The 19,930-nt window shown below is 38.0% G+C and overlaps 1 protein-coding gene across 4 annotated transcripts; it reads left to right on the plus strand.

Annotated features, from left to right (window-relative positions):
* Window positions 1–329: 329 nt before the first annotated feature.
* dpf2 (double PHD fingers 2) lies at window positions 330–19,898 on the plus strand. Of its 4 annotated transcripts, none has more exons than XM_079606592.1 (12): window positions 330–452; window positions 1,594–2,016; window positions 5,664–5,824; window positions 7,850–7,957; window positions 8,160–8,338; window positions 8,652–8,744; window positions 9,886–9,970; window positions 14,888–15,028; window positions 15,442–15,573; window positions 15,662–15,774; window positions 16,499–16,580; window positions 17,068–18,761. In XM_079606592.1, exons 2-12 carry the CDS (start codon window positions 1,985–1,987, stop codon window positions 17,148–17,150), a joined length of 1,209 nt encoding a protein of 402 aa, XP_079462718.1. In that variant the 5' UTR covers window positions 330–452; window positions 1,594–1,984; the 3' UTR covers window positions 17,151–18,761. The 4 variants fall into 4 exon arrangements, with proteins under 4 accessions (XP_079462718.1, XP_079462715.1, XP_079462716.1 ...); XM_079606589.1 differs by lacking the exon at window positions 330–452 and adding an exon at window positions 1,286–1,374 and having other exon boundaries at window positions 1,921–2,016; XM_079606590.1 differs by lacking the exon at window positions 330–452 and adding an exon at window positions 10,483–10,524 and having other exon boundaries at window positions 1,857–2,016.
* The last annotated feature ends 32 nt before the right edge of the window (window positions 19,899–19,930 follow it).

Consider the following 19,930-nt stretch of genomic DNA (forward strand, 5'->3'; position numbering starts at 1 on the left):
CAACTTGAGGGTGAGTATATGATGACAGAATTTTAATTCTAAAGTTAACTATCCTATCCCTTTAAATCACCCACAATCATTTGCACACATTCAAATTCACGAAAATAAACCGACGGAAAAAGAGTTGGTCTTGTCTGAGTTTATTATTAAATTAACTTGAATATGTTGATGTTATCTTTTGTCTTGCTGTAAATTAATAATTTAACACTAAACTGCCAATAATGTATTTTTGCAAAAAATTGCAAATAAATAATGTTCGTGTTGTGACCCGTGACCATGCGGGCGGAAACATGTGGGACTACTACATTAGCTCCAGCCATTTGTTCTGCAGTTGATTGAACTTGCATCCCTGGCAGCAAGCATAGCAGCACCATTTGCGAATTCAACCGTTTATATAGCCTACTGTCTATGAATTCAACTCACTGGCTCGATTTGCAGTAAAGGGAATAATGGTTCCTACGGGGTTTGGAAAAGTATGGAAAAGTATGGAATTTGATTTGAGTAATTTCCAGGTCTGGAAAAGTATGAAAAAAAAAAGCAGAGTATGAAAAAATATTTACATTTCCAGACTATTGCCCCTGTTTAGTTTTCTATAATAGAAAATCTAATGAATTTAAAATAATAATAATAAAAAATGCTGTGCATTCACGAGTTCACACATACATGAAATCAGATATAGTAATTTATCCCCTTTGACTGGGATAGAAAACCAGCCAAGAGTGAGGTGATGGGGTGGTGGAGGGATGCTATGAAACTGTCATGATGGGACACGGACGTGATACCGGCTTAGATCCACTTTTTGGGGTGAAAATACTGACATGGCTAAGACTTTTGCACAGTAGTGTATATTATAAACTTTTTTGTGCCCTCGAGAAACTATTCACATGTGCACGTGAATTGTTTTGCATGCTTGCGCATTACAATTTCTGGTTTTATATATAACCTATGTCTACTGACACCACAGCAGAATATATAAATAACTGGCTTAAAATCATTTTTGGGGGACTGAAAATACTAATTTTGCTTTGGAGGTCTCCTACAAAAAACGCTTTCATTTTCTCATAATATACATTGCACATCACCACATTTTTCATGATTCACACACAGGTTGGATGATTCAGTCTCTTTAAATCCCTCCTTGTCACGAGCCTACTCTGCTGTGATTGGTCTACCACTTACAGTGCTTGTCGGAAGCCCACACCACTACTAAACCTACCCATGCGTGTCCTATGCACGTAAAAACTAATTCTCACGTATAAATTGCACGATAAACACAATAGGTGCTAGGGACGCATTTAGTGTGACCAGGTTGGTTACCCAGTGATGTGTAGCCGTCACGGAAGTGGGATTCAAATTCCTGATGACTCGGTTTAGGTGGTTAAAAGTCGATTCTTTCTTTTGAGAAACAATAACTTAATTTATTGCGTGCTCTTTCATTTTCATACCTTTGCAGAGAGCTGCATTACACATAGCATGAAAGGGAATATTTGAAAAAGCATAATGGGGCACTTTTAATATGGTCTGAAAATCTACAGAGAAGATTTGAAATTTGAGTCTGGAAAAGTATGGAATTTTGAAATGGAAAATGTGTAGGAACCCTGTTACATTCTCTTTCTCAAACGAGCTTCAAAATACTTTTATTATAGCGCACGAGTTGTATGAACCATGTAACTTTTATGATACTTTTTTGTCTCTCTCTTTGAATATCAACCAGTAGCCTAATTACAGTATTTAAACGTTCTCCTTTATGCTAATATAGTCGTACGGGTTTTGATAGACAACATATATTTTGTTTGACTGAATAGACAGATCATTGTATTGTAGCCTAACTGTCTAGATATTTGAACATGAAAAGAACCTTCATCTCTGCCTTCACGCGCACGCCTCCTGAACGCCCGTGACCCGTGACCTTCCTCTAAGGTCCTTCATTCTGCGCAAGCGCAGATCACCCGCTGCAAGCTGCAAGCAGCTCAGTAGAGCCAAGATGGCGGCGGTGGTGGAGAATGTTGTCAAGCTGTGAGTATTTTTCATACTTATTTGACTACATATGAGCTGTTCATGTTGCAATTTGATATGTAACTGAAGTAAAAATGTAACGTGATAGGCATTTCCATTATTTGCTGAAAGAGAGCTTAGATGCACGTGTTTGACAAGGTTATCCGAGCTCTGGTTAAGTTAGCTGTACTAGCAGCTGCTGTGTCCCGCTGGTGTCAATGCTTCATTTAGCTTCCGTCTTTCAGCATGATCAGGGAGCAACGCATTTAGGAGGCTTTCTCTGTTCCTCTAATGAGTGTGCTAATGACATTGTGTCATAAAGTTTCGCGGGAACCATGTTAAGCGCTCAAATGTTTGTTTCAGTTGTCAGGGCTGTGGTTGGTTATTCTGGTCTTCAGTTGTGGGAGCACCAGCTGTTTTATTTGATTTCACCTGTCATATGTGGATCTGAACATAAGACTGATTTATGCCTCTTATTTTGAAGCAGGTTACATTTATCTGACCATTTCATATAATACTGTTGTTAATAACCAAATGTATTGCTCTGCCTGAAATGTATTTTTAATAAGGAGCTTTTTCGAGAAGGGAAGTTGAAATGGTGAGTGGGTTATTCGCGATGGTTTCATGCGATGCCGATAGTTGCGAAGAATTTTAGATGACACCAACTTTTGTGGAGATTGACTGGGAAAATCAATGGTGCATCATAATCTATCAAAAAAATATATTTTCTAGTCGTATATTCATGGTTTCATAGACATGTTTTCATGTCATATTTTGATTTGTCAACATTCATTTTCGTAACCGTCTTAAAAGGTTTCATTATCTCCATGACGGACATGCCCCGCCCCCTGAGTACTCGTTTGAGACCTGTCAATGATCGAAATGAGAAATTGACAAATGCCCATCCCTTGTTTCTTTTAAATGGTCTGTGATTAGAACAAATCGAACATCAAACAATAACCTACACGTCTTACACAATATATCCACTAGTAGAGTTCATTTTGCAGTATCAAACACTTACTCTGATCTATCAGGCACTCTTATTTTAGTATTATCCATGTAATATGAATTGGCTATTTTAATATATTTTTATTTGGCTTTAATTTATTTTATTTCATTTTTAGTAGGCTAATTTTAGTACTTAAACTTATTTTATTGCAGTTAGTTGCCAAGGCAACATTTCTTTTTTTTATTTCAGTTGAAGTATAATTTTTTTTCCATCCACTGGTAATATATATATATATATCAGATTATTTCAGTTAACTAAATCAATTTTTAGTCTACTTTTAGTTAACAAAAACAACACTGCTATGAGTGATTTAGGGTTAGTAATTGTGTTTTACTTGTGTTAGTAATTTTTTTAACGGTCTGGTGTCTGACTTTGACCCTGTTTACACTGGTGTTAAAGTCCCACTCCGATCATATTTTGAGCTATTTTTAAACATTCCCAGTGGTCTTTAAATTATGATTATGCCATTTTTAGCCAAAATCTCAAAACCTGTGCCGTTTTCTGGGACTTCGCTTCAGCAGAGCGGCAGTAGCTCATTAGCAATTCGCCTCTGCGTTGTGGGCGGAGCCGTTGGCACGGAGAAGCATTACAGTATTATACACGTTAATTATTATTATCCGAAGTTAATCAAAGTTATCACCGATCACCGATCATTATTTCACTCCGAGACGTCGCGGTAAAAAACAGCTCGACTTCGTCTCAATATTTCATCCCTCCCACAGTGATCAATCAGGACATATTTAGTATCAGTGGAATGCTCGGAATTTCGGGATTATTATGATGCTAATGTCACCGCTATATCTGAAAAACTGACTGACTCTCTCACGAGTGATGGGCTGCTTGACACACGAGAGGACAAACGACTGCGAAAGGCAAAACTCGTCGCCACCCGGCGTATGCAAGTCTACTTGGACGAGCGCGGAATTTCACATGCACGAATGTCGCCTGTTGCTTGGCTGGAGGAGGCTGGCTGCCCTCTCTCTTTATGTAATGATGTAATTACTGACGGGATCAGTCTGTGCTCTCCAAACTTTAGTTTTGACGATTGATAGACGGTGAAAAGTGACTTATTTGTTACAGTAACCTTATGTGTTCCAATTTGAGTATGAGCTTGTGGCCCCGCCCAGTGGAGTTACTACGTCATAACTCCAGTCTATTTTAAACGGCATTTTAGCGTCTGCTACTGATTCAAAGACATTTGAATGTAGAAATACTCAGAAATACAACTTTGAGCTTATTTTTCTCAAGATATGTCCTCTAACATCAGAAAAATGCCACAAGAACATGTTAACACCTAGAAAAACATGATTTTTTATCGGAGTGGGTCTTTAAGATCTGCCTCGAGTGATAACTTTTTAATAGAGATCCTGATTCTCCTATTATGCTGAATAGACAACTAAACAAAATAACAAACAATTTTTACTAGAGATTCTGACAAAATAGTTGCTGCAGTTTTAAAAGTCGTTTGTGGCCATCTACTGGTGTATCGATGTAAGCAATACAATCTTTATTTGAAGCGTCAAGTTACTTTCAAAAGGTGATTTTCTCTATTTTGATCACCTCTAGTCTGTAGAGTGTATGTCTGAACTATAAACTTTTATCCCAGTACTTCTGGGATATTGTAACAGAAATAATGATACTGTCTGTGTGGTTGAAAAGCATTTTTGTGAAGCGGTTTCATATACATGACAACTGCTCTCTCTGGCTCAGCGGCAGCACGAATGCAGATTTGAATGTTCTTTGTGAATGTGATTGTGATTCGTTGTAATTTAGGAATAAGATCGCATGGTGTTTGAATCGAGATCGCGATCTGTTAAAGATTATTCGTGCACCCCTAGCTCATGCATACTTTCACAGCATTCATGGCTGGTTATGATTATATGTTTCTAGTTATTTTTCAATGTGGCTCATCATCCAATATGAAATTGGACTTTTAACATTTTAGCAGGTTGATAGGTGAATAGGCAGTCATTTGCTGTTATCTAGCATGAAGCATTAATGTTTACACTACCAATTCAGTGTGGCCGCATTTCTGATTCATTGGTTCACAATTGTATTTAGTGCTGTCCACAAGGTGGATCTTAATAGCAGGTATTAACGTTGTCCGAGTTGCTGGTTTGTGGAATGTGAATCCCCTTTGAGCAAGTGCCTTTTGAAGCTGTAGCTCTGTGTTTTGGCGTCTTGGAGGCAGGCAATCCCAGGGCTGTTTTGTTGTCTGGGCTCTAAACCCCTCAGAGCTCTTGGTTCGAACACAGCAAAGCTTTAAGCTTTTGTTTCATCCTCTGTGACATCAACGCCCGTCTGTGCTCTAATCTCACAGGCTTTAGCTAGCCTGTGCTCTCTCTCCGGGGCTCTTAGCGGTTGCCGGGGTGACGGGCGGGATCGGCACCTGCTAAGTGGCTGGAGTGAGAGAGTTACAATGACTGGACTACATGCCTGCAAGACCTCCCGTTGCATACAAGCACTCACGGGCGGTAGCTGAACAGGGTTGAGCTGGTTTCAGGGTGGCAGTGCTAGGGTTTGTGTTGTTGACACTATCGCTTTTGCCCAACAGAAGATGGCTTCTCTAGACTCTGTGTGAGTTTCAGAAAGCACCTCTGGTTAAACTTAGTTTTGATTCAAGCTGTTGCATTTATTGTCTCTCTTGCTCTGTCTGAAGGCTGGGTGAGCAGTATTACAGGGACGCTATGGAGCAGTGTCACAACTATAATGCCCGTCTGTGCGCAGAGAGGAGCGTGAGGATGCCTTTCCTCGACTCTCAGACAGGTGTCGCCCAGAGCAACTGCTACTTCTGGATGGAGAAACGACACAGAGGACCAGGTGGGACACACTCCGTCACAGTGATCAGTTTACAGAACAGGTTTTCTTTTCTTTTCTCTGCATTTTCAATAGTTGTCAAAATACCAAAGTTAATTGATACCAAAACTAGTGAAATGTCATAAGTGTGAATATAGGCCTAAATGTTAATATCACAGGATTAAAAAACTAACTTTAAATGTTGTATAAATAACTTTGACCTACTATATATATATGGACCGAAAAAGCGGACAAACATCCGGTTTCTTTTTCAACTGTTCACTTATGACATAGCCGAGAGAATTTTTGCCGAGACCGGTATTTGGACATAATTTTGTGTGTACGTGTCCATTCAAGGGCAAGGAAACGCGAAAGAGGAATCGATTTTGTCTTCCGTGTTTAAAATGTGTAAATCAGCAAGACAAAACAGAAAACGCGTCCAAATTATAAACTTTCACTCTATGATAGTTACATTTAGTTGTAAACATTAATCTGTGAATCAGATGCGGCTTGGGGCACTGATCACACCATGGGGCCTGGTCCGTTGCACCCCTCATCCTTCACTCGTGTTTTGTAACAAATCCTTCAATCGCAGGTCGAAATGACCCAAAGCCCTAAAAGTATACTTTTTTTTTTGTCCAGAAAGCTTATTTTACTTCATTTTGATAATATTTTTTTAATGCAATTTTTTTTTTTTTTTTTTTTTTTTGACCTTTTAAATTACTAGATTTGATAAATAAACAATAAATAAATGGTAATTTAAGCACATTCCTCACATTATTTCAACTTAAATTAAAAATAACTCTTCATGCATAAACCCTTTAATTCAGCTCAAAATATCTTACATTGGGTGTCTTTGCCAACCTCTTGTGGAAAATAATAATAACATAAGACATAAAAAATATATTCAAAAAATATAACATCTATTTGGATCAAATGAGCTGTTCCGCTGGGTCCTAAAGTAATTTTTCTTCAATATGCATTTCAGATACACATGTATACATTATAAAATATTTTTTTGGTAAATTGTTTTGCATTTTTAGTTTGAATTTTGAGGTTTTTCTGTTTACTGAAGCATTCCTCACATTCATTTAATTCTTTTGGGGGTCAAATTGACCCATGAGGGAAGGATTTGTTATCTTTTTAAATTTCAACCACGATGAGCACAATTTTTACAAAAAATTCAAAAAAAAATCAAAAATTAGGGAAGGATGAGGGTTAAACATCCAACATCCAAAGAACAATAAAAATGGAAAACCTATGAACTAAGGTTAAAAAAAAATATTTGAAAGCAATTGAAAAAAAGAAATTTTCTAATGGTGCTTTTCCACTACACAGTACCGACTCGACTCGCCTTTGTTTGGTTTTCCACTGGGTAAAAGTTGTACCGGTACCTGCTTCCAGGTACTTTTTTTCATATCACCTTCAGCGAGGTTCTAAGCGAGCTGAGGCGATACTAAAATGTGACGTGAAACACGGCAGACTGCTGATTGGTCAGAGAGAATCTTCACTATTCACTGCGTCATCATTGCACGCGCCAGACGGAGTATCCTGAGTAACCCCGGCATTTTTAAATAGTTTGGCCAGAGATTGCGTGATATACCCATTACTAATATTATGTAAAACAGCATACACTCGATTTCCTCCTTTGTCCTGTGTGTGATTTTCTTTTTCTTTTATTCTTTGATTAACGTTATTGACACAGACGGTAGCAGGAATATTAGGCTGCTGTCACTTTAAAACACAATGCAGGTAGCGGGTGTGTGTTGCGTCCAGGGTGGGAAATTAACTTTTTTGTCCACCAGCCACAGTGGCAGTGATGTAAGCCAATAGTCTATTCCATAACTTAGGGCAGATGACCACAAAAGCACGATCACCCCTATTTTTAAGTGTAATATGTTCACTTTTACACTTCCCTTTGAGAAGCCGTGCTGCAGCATTTTGAACTAATTGCAAGCGTGTGATGCATATCTGAGGGGCACCTATAAAAAAATGAAACTTAGACATGACTGATTGCATGTATATTTTTCCATCTCACTCTCACCAAAGGTGTTGCCCCAGGTCAGTTGTACACATATCCAGCACGTCGCTGGAGAAAGAAGAGGAGAGCTCTCCCTCCAGAGGACCTTCGTCTAGCCTTCCCATCTCTAAAGCCTGGTATGCAGCCACTCTCTTCCTCTGTGACAGACTGTGTTAGTAACAGAGAAGAGATATGTTGGTCGTAATTCCTTGTGTGTAGCCCGTTCATAGATTTGTGTCTAGGTATTTATGTGTTTCACTTTCATGTATGTTTTGGTGATATTTCTATCCATCTCTGTGCAGTTGCCTATGGATGTGAATGTGCGTGTGTATGTTTCAGAGCTGGATCTGGGGCTTAAGAAGGAAGTTTTCTCCAGTGATGGAAGCAGCTTAGAGGCTCTTTTGAAAGGAGAGCCACTGGATAAAAGGCCAGGGTTGGAGCTCCGCACAGGGGAGGAGGAGCCCAGCTCTACAGAGCTCTCCACCGGGGCACTAAACCCCAGCAGCAGGGTCCGAAAGGTGCTGATAACAAGTGATGATTTAAATTTAGGGCAGGGGTGGGGAACGTTGGTCCTGGAGAGCCACTGTCCTGTAGAGTTTAGCTCCAACCCTGATAAAAACTCATCTGATTGTAGCCTTAATGATCCTAAAGACATTGATTAGCTGGTTCAGGTGTGTTTGATTAGGGTTGGAACTAAACTCTGCAGGACAGTGGCTCTCCAGGACCAACGTTCCCCACCCCTGATTTAGGGTGTCACACTGTTTTTGTTGAAATCTCACCTTGCTTGGCTATTCTGTCTGATTTATTTCCATTTTGTGTGTGCGTGTGTAGAGAATTTTGGAGCCAGATGATTTTCTAGATGATCTTGACGATGAAGATTATGAGGAAGATACTCCGAAGAGAAGAGGAAAAGGAAAGGGAAAGGTGAGATCTTGATCTTCTAAACTTGTGATTTTAAATGCTTGTAAATATCATGTACACATACATAGTCTATGTCAGGGATGGAGAATGTCTGTCCTGGACGGCTGCTGTCCTGCAGAGTTAAGCTCCAACCCTGAAAAAGAAAAACTCACATGCCTTATGCCGAGTTCACACTGCACGATTTTGAAAGTAGTCGGGTCACTGTTCTATTCACACTGCACGACTATCTGGGGTAACATTCAGTTGCTGATGTGTTCACACTGCACGATGGATACTGATCAGGGTGTTTCACACTGCATGACTTTACAAAAGAAAGAATCGCCGACAACTTCTGGCTGGTCCGCAAACTACATTTCACAACCAAACACAGGCGAGAAGTGATAAGGAAACAAGATCACGCGTGCGTGAGACCGAAATTGTTATTAAAAATGATAGCCTGCAAGAAGATTTGCGATCCTAATTGTCCGTGCGCTGATTTGCAGCAAAAAGGAGAAAAAAACAGATTATGCTGGAGGAACTGGCTGGGGAGACGAGGGTTTGGGGAGACGAGGGAAGGATTGTGTGTTCTGTAAAGAGAGTTGGGGTAAATTAATAATTTTGCAATGTGCTGCTGTTGCTGCTGGTCAAGCAAATGTTTGTGCTTGGTTTCTGTTTGATATAATTGTAAATATTGTAAATATATCTATTAAAATACTGATATTCTGGTCTACAACTCCTCCCCGAACATCCCGCTGTCCTGTTTCTTGCTCTCGCATTAGCTGTAGGTCATCATCGTCGATGTAGTTTTCAGTCAGAACACATTCACACAACAGGATTTTGATTCTGAATTGCGTCTTTGATAATTCACACTGCGTCATTGTCACTTGCGTGAACGAGCACCGATTTGCCTATGATTTCGGGCATTTGTCGGCGAACTCACAAAACCTGTCGGTGAGCGAAAATCGGGCCTAAAATCGTTCAGTGTGAACTCGGCATTAGTGATCCTGAAGACATTGATTACCTTGTTCAGGTGTGTTTAATTAGGGTTGTAACTAAACTCCGCAGGACAGCGGCCTTCCAGGACCGACGTTCCCCATCCCTTGGTCTATGTTAAGCAAAACCCCTGTAAAAGGTTATAGTTATGACGATGATAATGGTTACACAGGGCCGTGGTGGTGTCAGCAGCGCTCGGAAGAAGTTGGAAGCAGCAGCAGCTTTGGAAGATCGGGACAGACCGTACGCCTGTGACAGTGAGTCATATATGGCATTCAGGGGAACCACATGACTCAACTCGCTGACCTCTCGGTGATCTCATCTGGAGATCGACTTCTCTTTGCTATAAAAAGGCTGAGCTGTACTGTATCTGACACACTAAACTTGAGAATAATTTCACAATCAGCTCTTTCCTGTCGATTCATGAAAGCCAGAAGTACAAAAAAATGCACATTTTTATTGAAAACATCTCAAAAAGCCTAATATTCTGTATGCTTTGGTTTACCAATCGCACATCTAGCCTGATTAAACTAGTTATCTTTATCTTGTAAACCAGAGGACAATTTATACTTGATTTCCAGTTTCATGTTGTACTTTCGTTGTTCTGGATCTCTATTCTCTGCATTTGTGTCTCTTAAATGTGTCATGATACTGTGATGCAAATGTTCTTTGAGTTTATTTCTCCTGATTTCCTAATTCTTGTTTTCAGTCTGTGAGTCTTTCTGTCTCTTCTTTCTCTCTTTTTTCTTTCTTTCTCTCTCTCTTTCAGACACTTTCAAACAAAAGCATATTTCAAAATCTTCCGAAAGAGGTATATTGCTCTCTTTCTCGCTCTCTTTCCGCCTAGTTCTCCTTCCCTGATTCTGTCTTTTTCTTCTCCTTCCCCATCCGCTCATGTCTTGTTTTCCGCTTTCTCTTTATTTTGTGTGCATTGCTAACATGATTTGTGCCTGACAAGAATGTACTGAACTTTTTATTTGAACTTAGGAGTTATTGATAGCTAGTGTTTAGTAAAAAAAAAAAAAAACATTTTTAGAAAAACTGCCAGAACAGCGTTAAGTGTGACCGCAGCTTCAGCTGAAGACTTTTTCCACAAAGTTAATTTATCCCCCCGACCCCCCTAAACAAGCTGTACTGCCTCCGGGCCAGGTGAAATGTTCAGACACGTTCAAGCGGGTCTTTCTCGGCAGCATGACTCAATATAACTTCCCAGTCTGAGGAGTTCTAATTGTGAACTGTTTGAAAAGCACTTTATACTCACAGCAACTCTGTTACTAACAATTTACTTGCATGCATCTTATGATTCCGCATCAGCAGGCACCTACTGTTACAATATTACACTACTGTTTAATTTTTTTTAATTTTTTTTTATAGAAGTCTCTTATGCTCACCAAGGCTGCATTTATTTGATCAAAAATACAGTAAAATTGTAAAATATCAACTATTTAAAATAACTGTGTTCTAAGTTAATATATTTAAAAAATTTATTTAGCTTTGCATCATGTCTTCAGTGTCACATGATCCTTTAGAAATCATTGTAATATGCTAATGTAATGCTTAAGAAACATTTTCAATGTTGATATCAATGTAGCTTTTATTTCAAAAAGAAATATTTCGGAATGTAAAAGTCTCACTTTGATCAGTTTTATGCATCCTTGCTGAATAAAAGTGTGTATGTGTATATATATATATATATATATATATATATATATATATACAGGGGTGCACATAACTGGTACGCAGGTACGCATGCGCGACAAAAATCAGGAATGCGTAATGCCACTTGTGTTACTACGCGCCTTTGCGTACTGTCGCCAAAATGCAACCTAGGCAGTGTACATTTCATTTTTTACAGAAAACGAGACGATAACTAAATAAAAACCCGTTTTAAATGACGAGCACTATGACGAAAATGTATTGACATTTTCGTCAACGAATACAAACTAGACGGAAATGTTAGGGAGGGACGATTGGGGAAGAGATCCAGTCAGAACTGATTTGCGTTTGTGGAAGCTGCGCTACCCAGCGGCACACGAGTTGGCATGCACTTAATGCATCTCATAAATCGTAAAAAAAATTAAACGTCTGGGAGAAAGAGAAGGGCAGACATATGGATAGATCTGAATAAGAGTGACGACGCGAAAGAGAGCTTTATTCAGTATGTTTTTCTGTGCGAACACACACGCGCGCGCTGTACCGAAGCGTGCAGCCCTGCACATACAGCTAAAGCGCGCTGCGCGCAAGGTGTGAATTGAGCTCTCTTTCGCTTCTGAATGGACAAATACACACAACATTATGTCTAAATTTAGTATAGAGTGTTCACGTAAACACAGCCGGTTATGTCTTTACAGAAAGTACAGTGCATCCGTGCAATTGGATCTGCACACTCGGTCTTAAAGTGACAGTGCGTAATAAGCCTATGCCTTCTGTAGTACACTTAATATTGATCAAACAACAAAATAAAAAGAGAAAATCCACTGCTCTTTAATAAGGATTAATTATATTTAATTTATACAAATAAATATATCTGAACAATAACACTTCAAATACATTTTTTCATTTTAGGCCGTTCATTTTAGGCCGTTTTTTTTTCACACTGATGTAAATTTATGTGTTCGGGTTTTTTTTTTTTAAATAAGTTTGGTTTTAGTTAGTTATTTTTATGCTATAAAAATGTGAATGTGACGTCATGATTGACAGCTGTGGCCACGCTACATATGGGGTGAGTACCAAACACCATCTCCTGGTACTCACCTGAGTAACTCACTGAAAAAGTTATGTGCACCCCTGTATATATACACATCTATAAAAAAAAAAGTAACTCACTTTTGAACTGTATTGTATATACACGTCTAGGTCGCAATAGAACAGTATTGCAATTTGTTTGTTTAGTGTGTAGTTAATTAACTGATACATTACGTTCTTTTACTCTTGTGTTTCTCTTTTATCTGCACTAGTCTTCGATGCTTTGCACAATTATATTCTAAGCTCATTCTGATTTTTGGCCGGAAAAAAAAGAAGCTAAAAATGTATTCTACTGAACATTTCTCTTCCTAAAACACTTTCTCGGATCTCCTTTTTTCCAAAAATAGTTGTGGGAACCGGGGAAACCACAAACCTAAATGGCCTTTTCTTGTCATAAAAAATATCACAATACTTTGAAATATCCCATCCCCAGTTAATACTTAGTAATGTAAATTGCTTCTTTATATATAACTTCTATTATTCACCTCTTTATTCTTCATTACTTGTTCTGTGTTGTCTCTGTTCTTTAGTTCTTTTCATTGCTGCTTGTAATACTCATCCTTCTCTTCACCCCGAGGTCGCTCCCTGTTTTTCCTCATTCCTTTTCTGATTAGATTAAAATAGTGCCTCTGTTTTTAAGTTGCTTAAGGATTGATAAATCCTATTTCCCCAAAATGTGTGATGCTTACGGTTTTAAAGGGATAGTTCACTCAAAAGTGAAAATTGTCATTATGCACTCACCATCATGTCGTTCAGACCAAATAACTTTCTAATGTGCAACAGTGACGGTGTTGTCTAAAGCTGCGGTGCACACTGTACAATTTATAATAGTCCTTTACGATTATTACTTCTCAGACTGTGCGAACATGATCCCAGTATAAGTCATGCCACACTATGGGATCTCAGATGTTATTAATGTCAGACTGTACGCAATAAGGTATGAGAGGCTGTTCTGTATCATGAACAAGTAAATAATTGTTAGTGCCTGCAATGCCCTTCAGCCGTGACTTATTCACGATACAGCACAGCCTCTCGCACTCTACTTAATGCTTACTTGACTGGTGTACAGTCTACAGATGATGGCGTACAGATGATGATTGTGAGCTGTATTACATGCGGGATTGAAATGGTGGCTAGCAAAGAAACAAAAATCTTGAAAAGACAAAAAAATTAAGACGTGTGTGTCTGTGGAGCAAGCAGTGGTTTGTTGTCGCACTAATTGCATCATCAGGTTCGGCGCTCCTATATTGGTTTTTGATAGTGGTCGGAGGAGAAGTCATGCTGCATGAATGTGCCTTGACTTGTGACACTGACAGAATTTAATTGTAAACTACAATCAGAGGAATCTTTTAGGATTTGCAAGATCTGTCTCTGATGGCAAAATCATGGCCAAAATCGTACAGTGTGAACCTGGCTTGACCAACAGAATGACCAAGCTGCTCTTCTTCATACAATGAAATTGAATTTGGGGACCAATCGTGGTTGGTAACTATTTGCGTCCACTGTATGGAAAAAGGCTACTTGGTTGTATGCAAGGAAATAAGTCATAGCATTTTGGAACGACGTGGCTAAATAAATAACAGAATGATTATTTTATGGTGAACTATCGCTGTTGTTTACAGGGTTCCTACGCAGAAAAAGTATGGAATTTGAGTCATGTCTAGGTCTGGAAAAGTATGGAAAAATGTGTTTCCAGGCTATTGACTCGATTCAGTTTTCTAAAATATAAAATGAATAATAATAAAATAAAATAAGTGTATCATACATGCATTGTTTGATTGTTGAACAATTAAATAAATTCAAGGCACACATTTTCATTTTGCAAAGCTCTGTCTTTTAACATAAGCGAGTCTCTTGAACTTCACTAATCGAATGTACTTTGCTATTTGGTGACCATTCAACATCAAACCACGATTATAGAATCAAACTGATGTGTCAGAGGTGAATATATGCAGGTTATAATTTGTTTTCGGTTTCTTCTCATCATGTAAACACATCACTTTGAGAAAACCAATGGAAAAAGGGAAATTAAGAAATGTTTACAGATGACTATACTTTATACCAAATGAAATGCTGAAAATAATGCTGCATGGTCCATTTATTTTAAATTTGGTCTGACAAATCTACAGAGAGGTTTTTGAAATGGAAAATGTGTAGGAACCCTGTGTTTAAGTGATCTTTTGAGTAAACATATTAACATTGGCCATGGTGTTGAAGAATGAGAATTAATGAAGATCAGGAGAGCCAGAATGATCTCTCAACTGTCCAGTAGCAAGCATGTGGGCATGATAATATAGGTGCATGCATGAGAGAGAGCGTATGGTGTGAAGCAGTTATGCCCCCCATGTGCTGAAGTACAGATGATGTTTCGGTGCATATGACCACTGAGGGCACTTATAACTGTCATTTCGATCTCTGTGTGTGTGTAGTCTGTGGGAAGCGCTATAAGAACAGGCCTGGTCTCAGTTATCATTACGCCCACTCTCACTTGGCCGAGGAGGAGGGGGAGGAGGAGAAAGATGAGATGGACATTCGCGAACCAACTCCACCACAACAGGATGAACCAAAGAGTAAGCAATTGATCATGCTTGTTGTTGTTGTTGCACAGACTCTGGTAGTCAAATAAGCAGTGGCCATTTAACTGTGCGTCACTTGAGTGTCATGAAATATTTTAGTCAATATATAGCCAATAAAACCTGATTGTAGATTAAACTCTTAACTGGTTGGCTCAATGTGGTACACTCGTATTGACAGAATGGCTTTATTTTAAAACCTAGTGGGGTACCTTGCCTGCCATCTTAAATGGAATGCTCTACATAGGCAGCATCTATGTAGTCCCTTCTACAAGTCAGCTAACTAGGTTTTGAATATATATTTTAGCTTCTAGGGACCGTGTTGGATTGTATAATTTTCAATGAACACGGATTAGTGTGTTTTGAAGTAATGTTGGGTATTCTCTGTTCTCTTTCTCTCTCTCGGGCAGCTCCAAAGAAGGGGCCAGACGGTTTGGCTCTGCCGAACAACTACTGTGATTTCTGTTTAGGAGATTCCAACCTGAACCAGAAAACTGGCCAGTCAGAAGAGCTTGTGTCCTGCTCAGACTGTGGTCGTTCTGGTAAAACAAACAAACACTCAAACTTTCTCCTGCTTGCTGCTTTTGATTTTCTTGACTAAATTATTGTTGATCTGTTCTTCGTTCTCAGGTCACCCTTCATGTCTGCAGTTCACTCCAGTGATGATGGCTGCTGTGAAAACCTATCGCTGGCAGTGCATTGAATGCAAATGCTGTAACATATGTGGAACATCAGAAAATGATGTGAGTGTTTACCACTGTGTCGTAGGGGTGTAACAGATCATAGTTGACTTCTGTACCTGAATACTGTTAGACCTACCAGAAAAACTTGAAGCACTTTTTATTGTATTCGTATCTTTGTTCTATTGTATTTATCTATGCTTATCCTTTTTTTTTTGTTTTTTTTTTTAAGTTGGGCTAGAAACTTGCTGTGGTATCCAAGTACTCTGTGTTCTGTAAATAATAAATAGAAAGATAAATTAAACGTAACACACTTTTTATTTGTTGCTGAGTTGAAAAACGATCTGATCCATGACTAAAAAAAACGTAATAAGATTTGAACCATGAGTTTTGTGACCATTTTCGAGTTACAAATATGATCATATTTAACAAATAAATGTACTTAACCTCCTTAAAACTGCACTATGTAACTTTTGGCTCTCTAGTGGTTACTAAACAAAGCTACTTCTCTCTGTTTATATCTATGACGAGTCACGCAGGTACAGGGCTACTCCGGAGCAGTCTAAAATAGTCAGAATATAAACTATTATAGGTATGCCGCATTGATTCAGGATAAGACAAAACACAGATTGGTGTAGTCGCTCATATATATTTTGTAAATTTTTAACACAAAAAGGTTACATAGTGCAGCTTTAAGGAAAACTGGTCTTGTGTCAAAATGGTTCGCTCCCTCGGTTTATGATGCCTATTTGGATTCTCAGTAATGTAGTATGTTTTTTTTTCACAGGACCAGCTGTTGTTCTGTGATGATTGTGACAGAGGTTATCACATGTACTGCCTCTCGCCCCCCATGTCTGAACCTCCTGAAGGTAAGCAACATGCACTTATGGCTCATACACTGCCGTTCAAGTTTGTAGTCTGAGATTTTTTTTTTTTTTTTGGAGAAATGAATACCCTCATTTAGCAAGGACTCATTACATTTTTCAAAAATAACAGTAAAACATTTATAATATTTCAAATGATTTCTATTTCAAATAAACAATAATAATAATAGGAAATGTTTCTCAAGCATCAAATCAGCATATTAGAATGTGCCACTCAAGTTATGGCCGCTGAAAATACAGATTTATCATCACAGGAATACATTAGATGTTAAAATATATTAAAACAGTCATTTCAAATTATATTTAGTATTTTACAATAATACTGTTTTTGCTGTGTAAATGCAGCATAAGGGACTTCTTTTAAAAAAACCTTACCGACCAGTCATTTTTGAGTGGTAGTGTATGCTCAAAGCGCATAGAATTGACTTATATAGACTAGTGCTAAATCACAGATTTGTGCTTTGTTTTACAGGAAGTTGGAGTTGTCATCTGTGTTTGGCCCTCCTGAAAGAGAAGGCCTCCATATACCAGAATCAGAATGCTCCGCCCTCGTGATGGTCCTTTGGGAAAGACAGATCCTCGATCACATAGTTCCTTCCAAAATTTGTTTGTTTGATTTAAGCAAACAAAACAGGGTCAAACTGAAGTTGTAGTGAAACAGAAAAGGGACGACCACCTCGCCCAGGCCCTCAGACACAAATAGCGGGAGAGAAAGAGAGAGGGAGTGAGCGAAAGAAAGAGTGGCCTCCTTCTCTTATTCCTCATTTACATCTCAGCAGGTTTGATCCCAGTATGACTGTTACACAGTTCCAAGTTTCAAACTACTCTTGCTCTTTGTTTTCAACTATTGGCCCCCCACAACGAACACAAAACCGCCATACCAAACACAAACTCTCCTGACCCTTTCAGCAGTACATACTTGGAGGAAGTCACTATGAGAATATTATGACTCTGTTTTGGAGTTCCTGCTCATATTAGACCTGATATTTCCACCCGTTTCTGCAGACACTGTTTAACAGAAAACAAAATATAAAATGCAGCTTAAATCAGCCAAAATAAATATTGCATACTCAGCCATATCCAAAATACTCTGACAAGATGTGCTTATCATGGAGAGGAATAGTTGAAACCAATCAGCATGCCAATGCTTGTTCATAATAAGCGAAAAATAAACTATAATGTGTTTTTATATATTTATATATTTGTATAGCATATAAAGGTGTGTTGTATTTAAGATCTTAAACGATAGAAATGGTTCATTATTATGCTTGGGGATTTTTTCCTCCCTGTAATGATAGCGTATGCATATGCCACTGAAGCACAGAGTCTAGTCGGTGTGTGAGCTCTTTAGTAACTAATGGGTTAATGGTGCAGGTAAAGGTAGTGATTTTAAATTATATTTTATATTATTATTTTGTTTTGTTGTTGTTGCTTTTTTTAGGGTGCCCTTAAGAAAGCGGTTAAAATTTAGTGAAAGATGGTTATTTAAGATGTCGGGTTAAGCAATGAGGAAGAGAGGGCTGAAAAAGAAAAAGTCCAGTTTAAAAGAACGTCCAGAAAATATAATAATTGTTTGCAGTTAATTGAGACGTAGTTCGAACAATGTATTACAGACCACGCTGAAATCAGTTTGTCAATGTTTATAGTTTGATCAATTCTACCAAGAATGTTAAAACCCTTTCCAGGTAATTCCGGAAGATTTGCTGTTGAGTGAGAACATGAAACTTTTATCCAGTTTAAGGAAATATGAGGACAAAAAAACTTTAATGCTATAATTATCATGTTTACTGTGATTACATTTAATTGATTACAGCCATACATATATTACATAGGCATTTTACTCATATGTATTAATTTATCAGATTCAAATTAAATTGCCAATTGGTATGAGTGAGCAAAGGTTCTTCTGGCACTCAAAAACAAAAAAAAGCTCTGCTTCTGTATGTTCTACGATTAACACATTCACACACATCATTTTTCTAGAAAAGAAAAAAAACATTTATACCCACAAACCATGAATAGATATGCCAGGAGGACTTTGTGAGTGTCACAGGCTTGGTTATCTGTTAAATTAATTTACTATTTTTTACTGAAAGTTTACTTTCAGTCCTTTAATCTGGGGTCTTTATTGGCATCTTTATGGCATCAGATGTGTGCCATTTTATCAAAAAAGAAAAGAAAAAGAAAACTATAAAATGGTCGTCCCTTAAAGGGATGGCAAAAAATTAATTATCGTCATTACTCTTAAAACCGAATGACTTTTTCTTCTGTAGAACATATAAGATATTTTGAGGAATGTCTCAGTTTTGAGGGCGATTGACTTCCATTGTGTGGACCAAAAAAACAAACACTACTTCCCAACATTCTTCAAAATATCTTTTGTGTTCCACAGAAGAAATTAAGTCATAAGCCAGGTTTGGAAGGGCATGATGGTGAGTAAATGATGACATAATTTATTGGTTGAACTGTCCTTTTAACTTAAAGGATTGACTTCTAGTGAAGTAAGGTTGTTCAAGTGACCCAGTGCTAAATGCAATACAACACAGATGTGCACGTATGGTATTTGCTAAATTAGCCAGAGCTTAGTTTGACTTCCTAGAGCAAGTTGAGGCAGATATACAGCCTGCTTCAAATGTTCCCCTATTTTCCTGTCTTCTATTGCCATTTTGCAATCCAGCCAAAACTTCCTTTGTTTAAAGAATAAATCTAGAGCAGTGTATGCAGCTGGCTCTTTCAACCCTGTGCTTTGTAAATGTATACTGAATGAAGAAATGAATTGACCTGAGATGAGTTCTGTGTACTCTGTAAGTCTTCAGTTTCAATATAACGGCAGACCTCCATAAAGGTTTAGGCTTATATCAGGTGCTGATACATTAATTATTGCTCATTCATAACATGTACAGGATCTTATCGTTGTTTTATTTTTCATTCTCAATTTAGTTACTGCATGTTTACCTTACATGGTTGTTTATACATAACACACAACATTTATCTTAAACTCACTCTGTTGTACTCTCACAGTGCAGGCATAGTAAAGAATTATGGGATATTTGATAATTTAGCTTTATGGTATCAGCCAACTAACTATTATAAAAATATAACAAATATAACAGTTTACCTGAATCTTTCTAAAAACGACAAGTTTATCTAGAGAGAAAGTGGCCATTTATTGTTTTGGTTTTTACCCCTTTTTTATTTTTGTTGTTTGTTAGGTTGCTTTTGGGGGATTCATTCATTTTGTTTTTGGTGTATGGTACACTTTTCTTTTTTTTTTTTTCTAGAAAAATAAAACCTTCACAAACCATACATGTTTTGTTTAGAGTATACTTTTCATC

Source organism: Phoxinus phoxinus, assembly GCF_949152265.1.
Source record: "Phoxinus phoxinus genome assembly, chromosome: 3".
Taxonomy (NCBI): domain Eukaryota; kingdom Metazoa; phylum Chordata; class Actinopteri; order Cypriniformes; family Leuciscidae; genus Phoxinus; species Phoxinus phoxinus.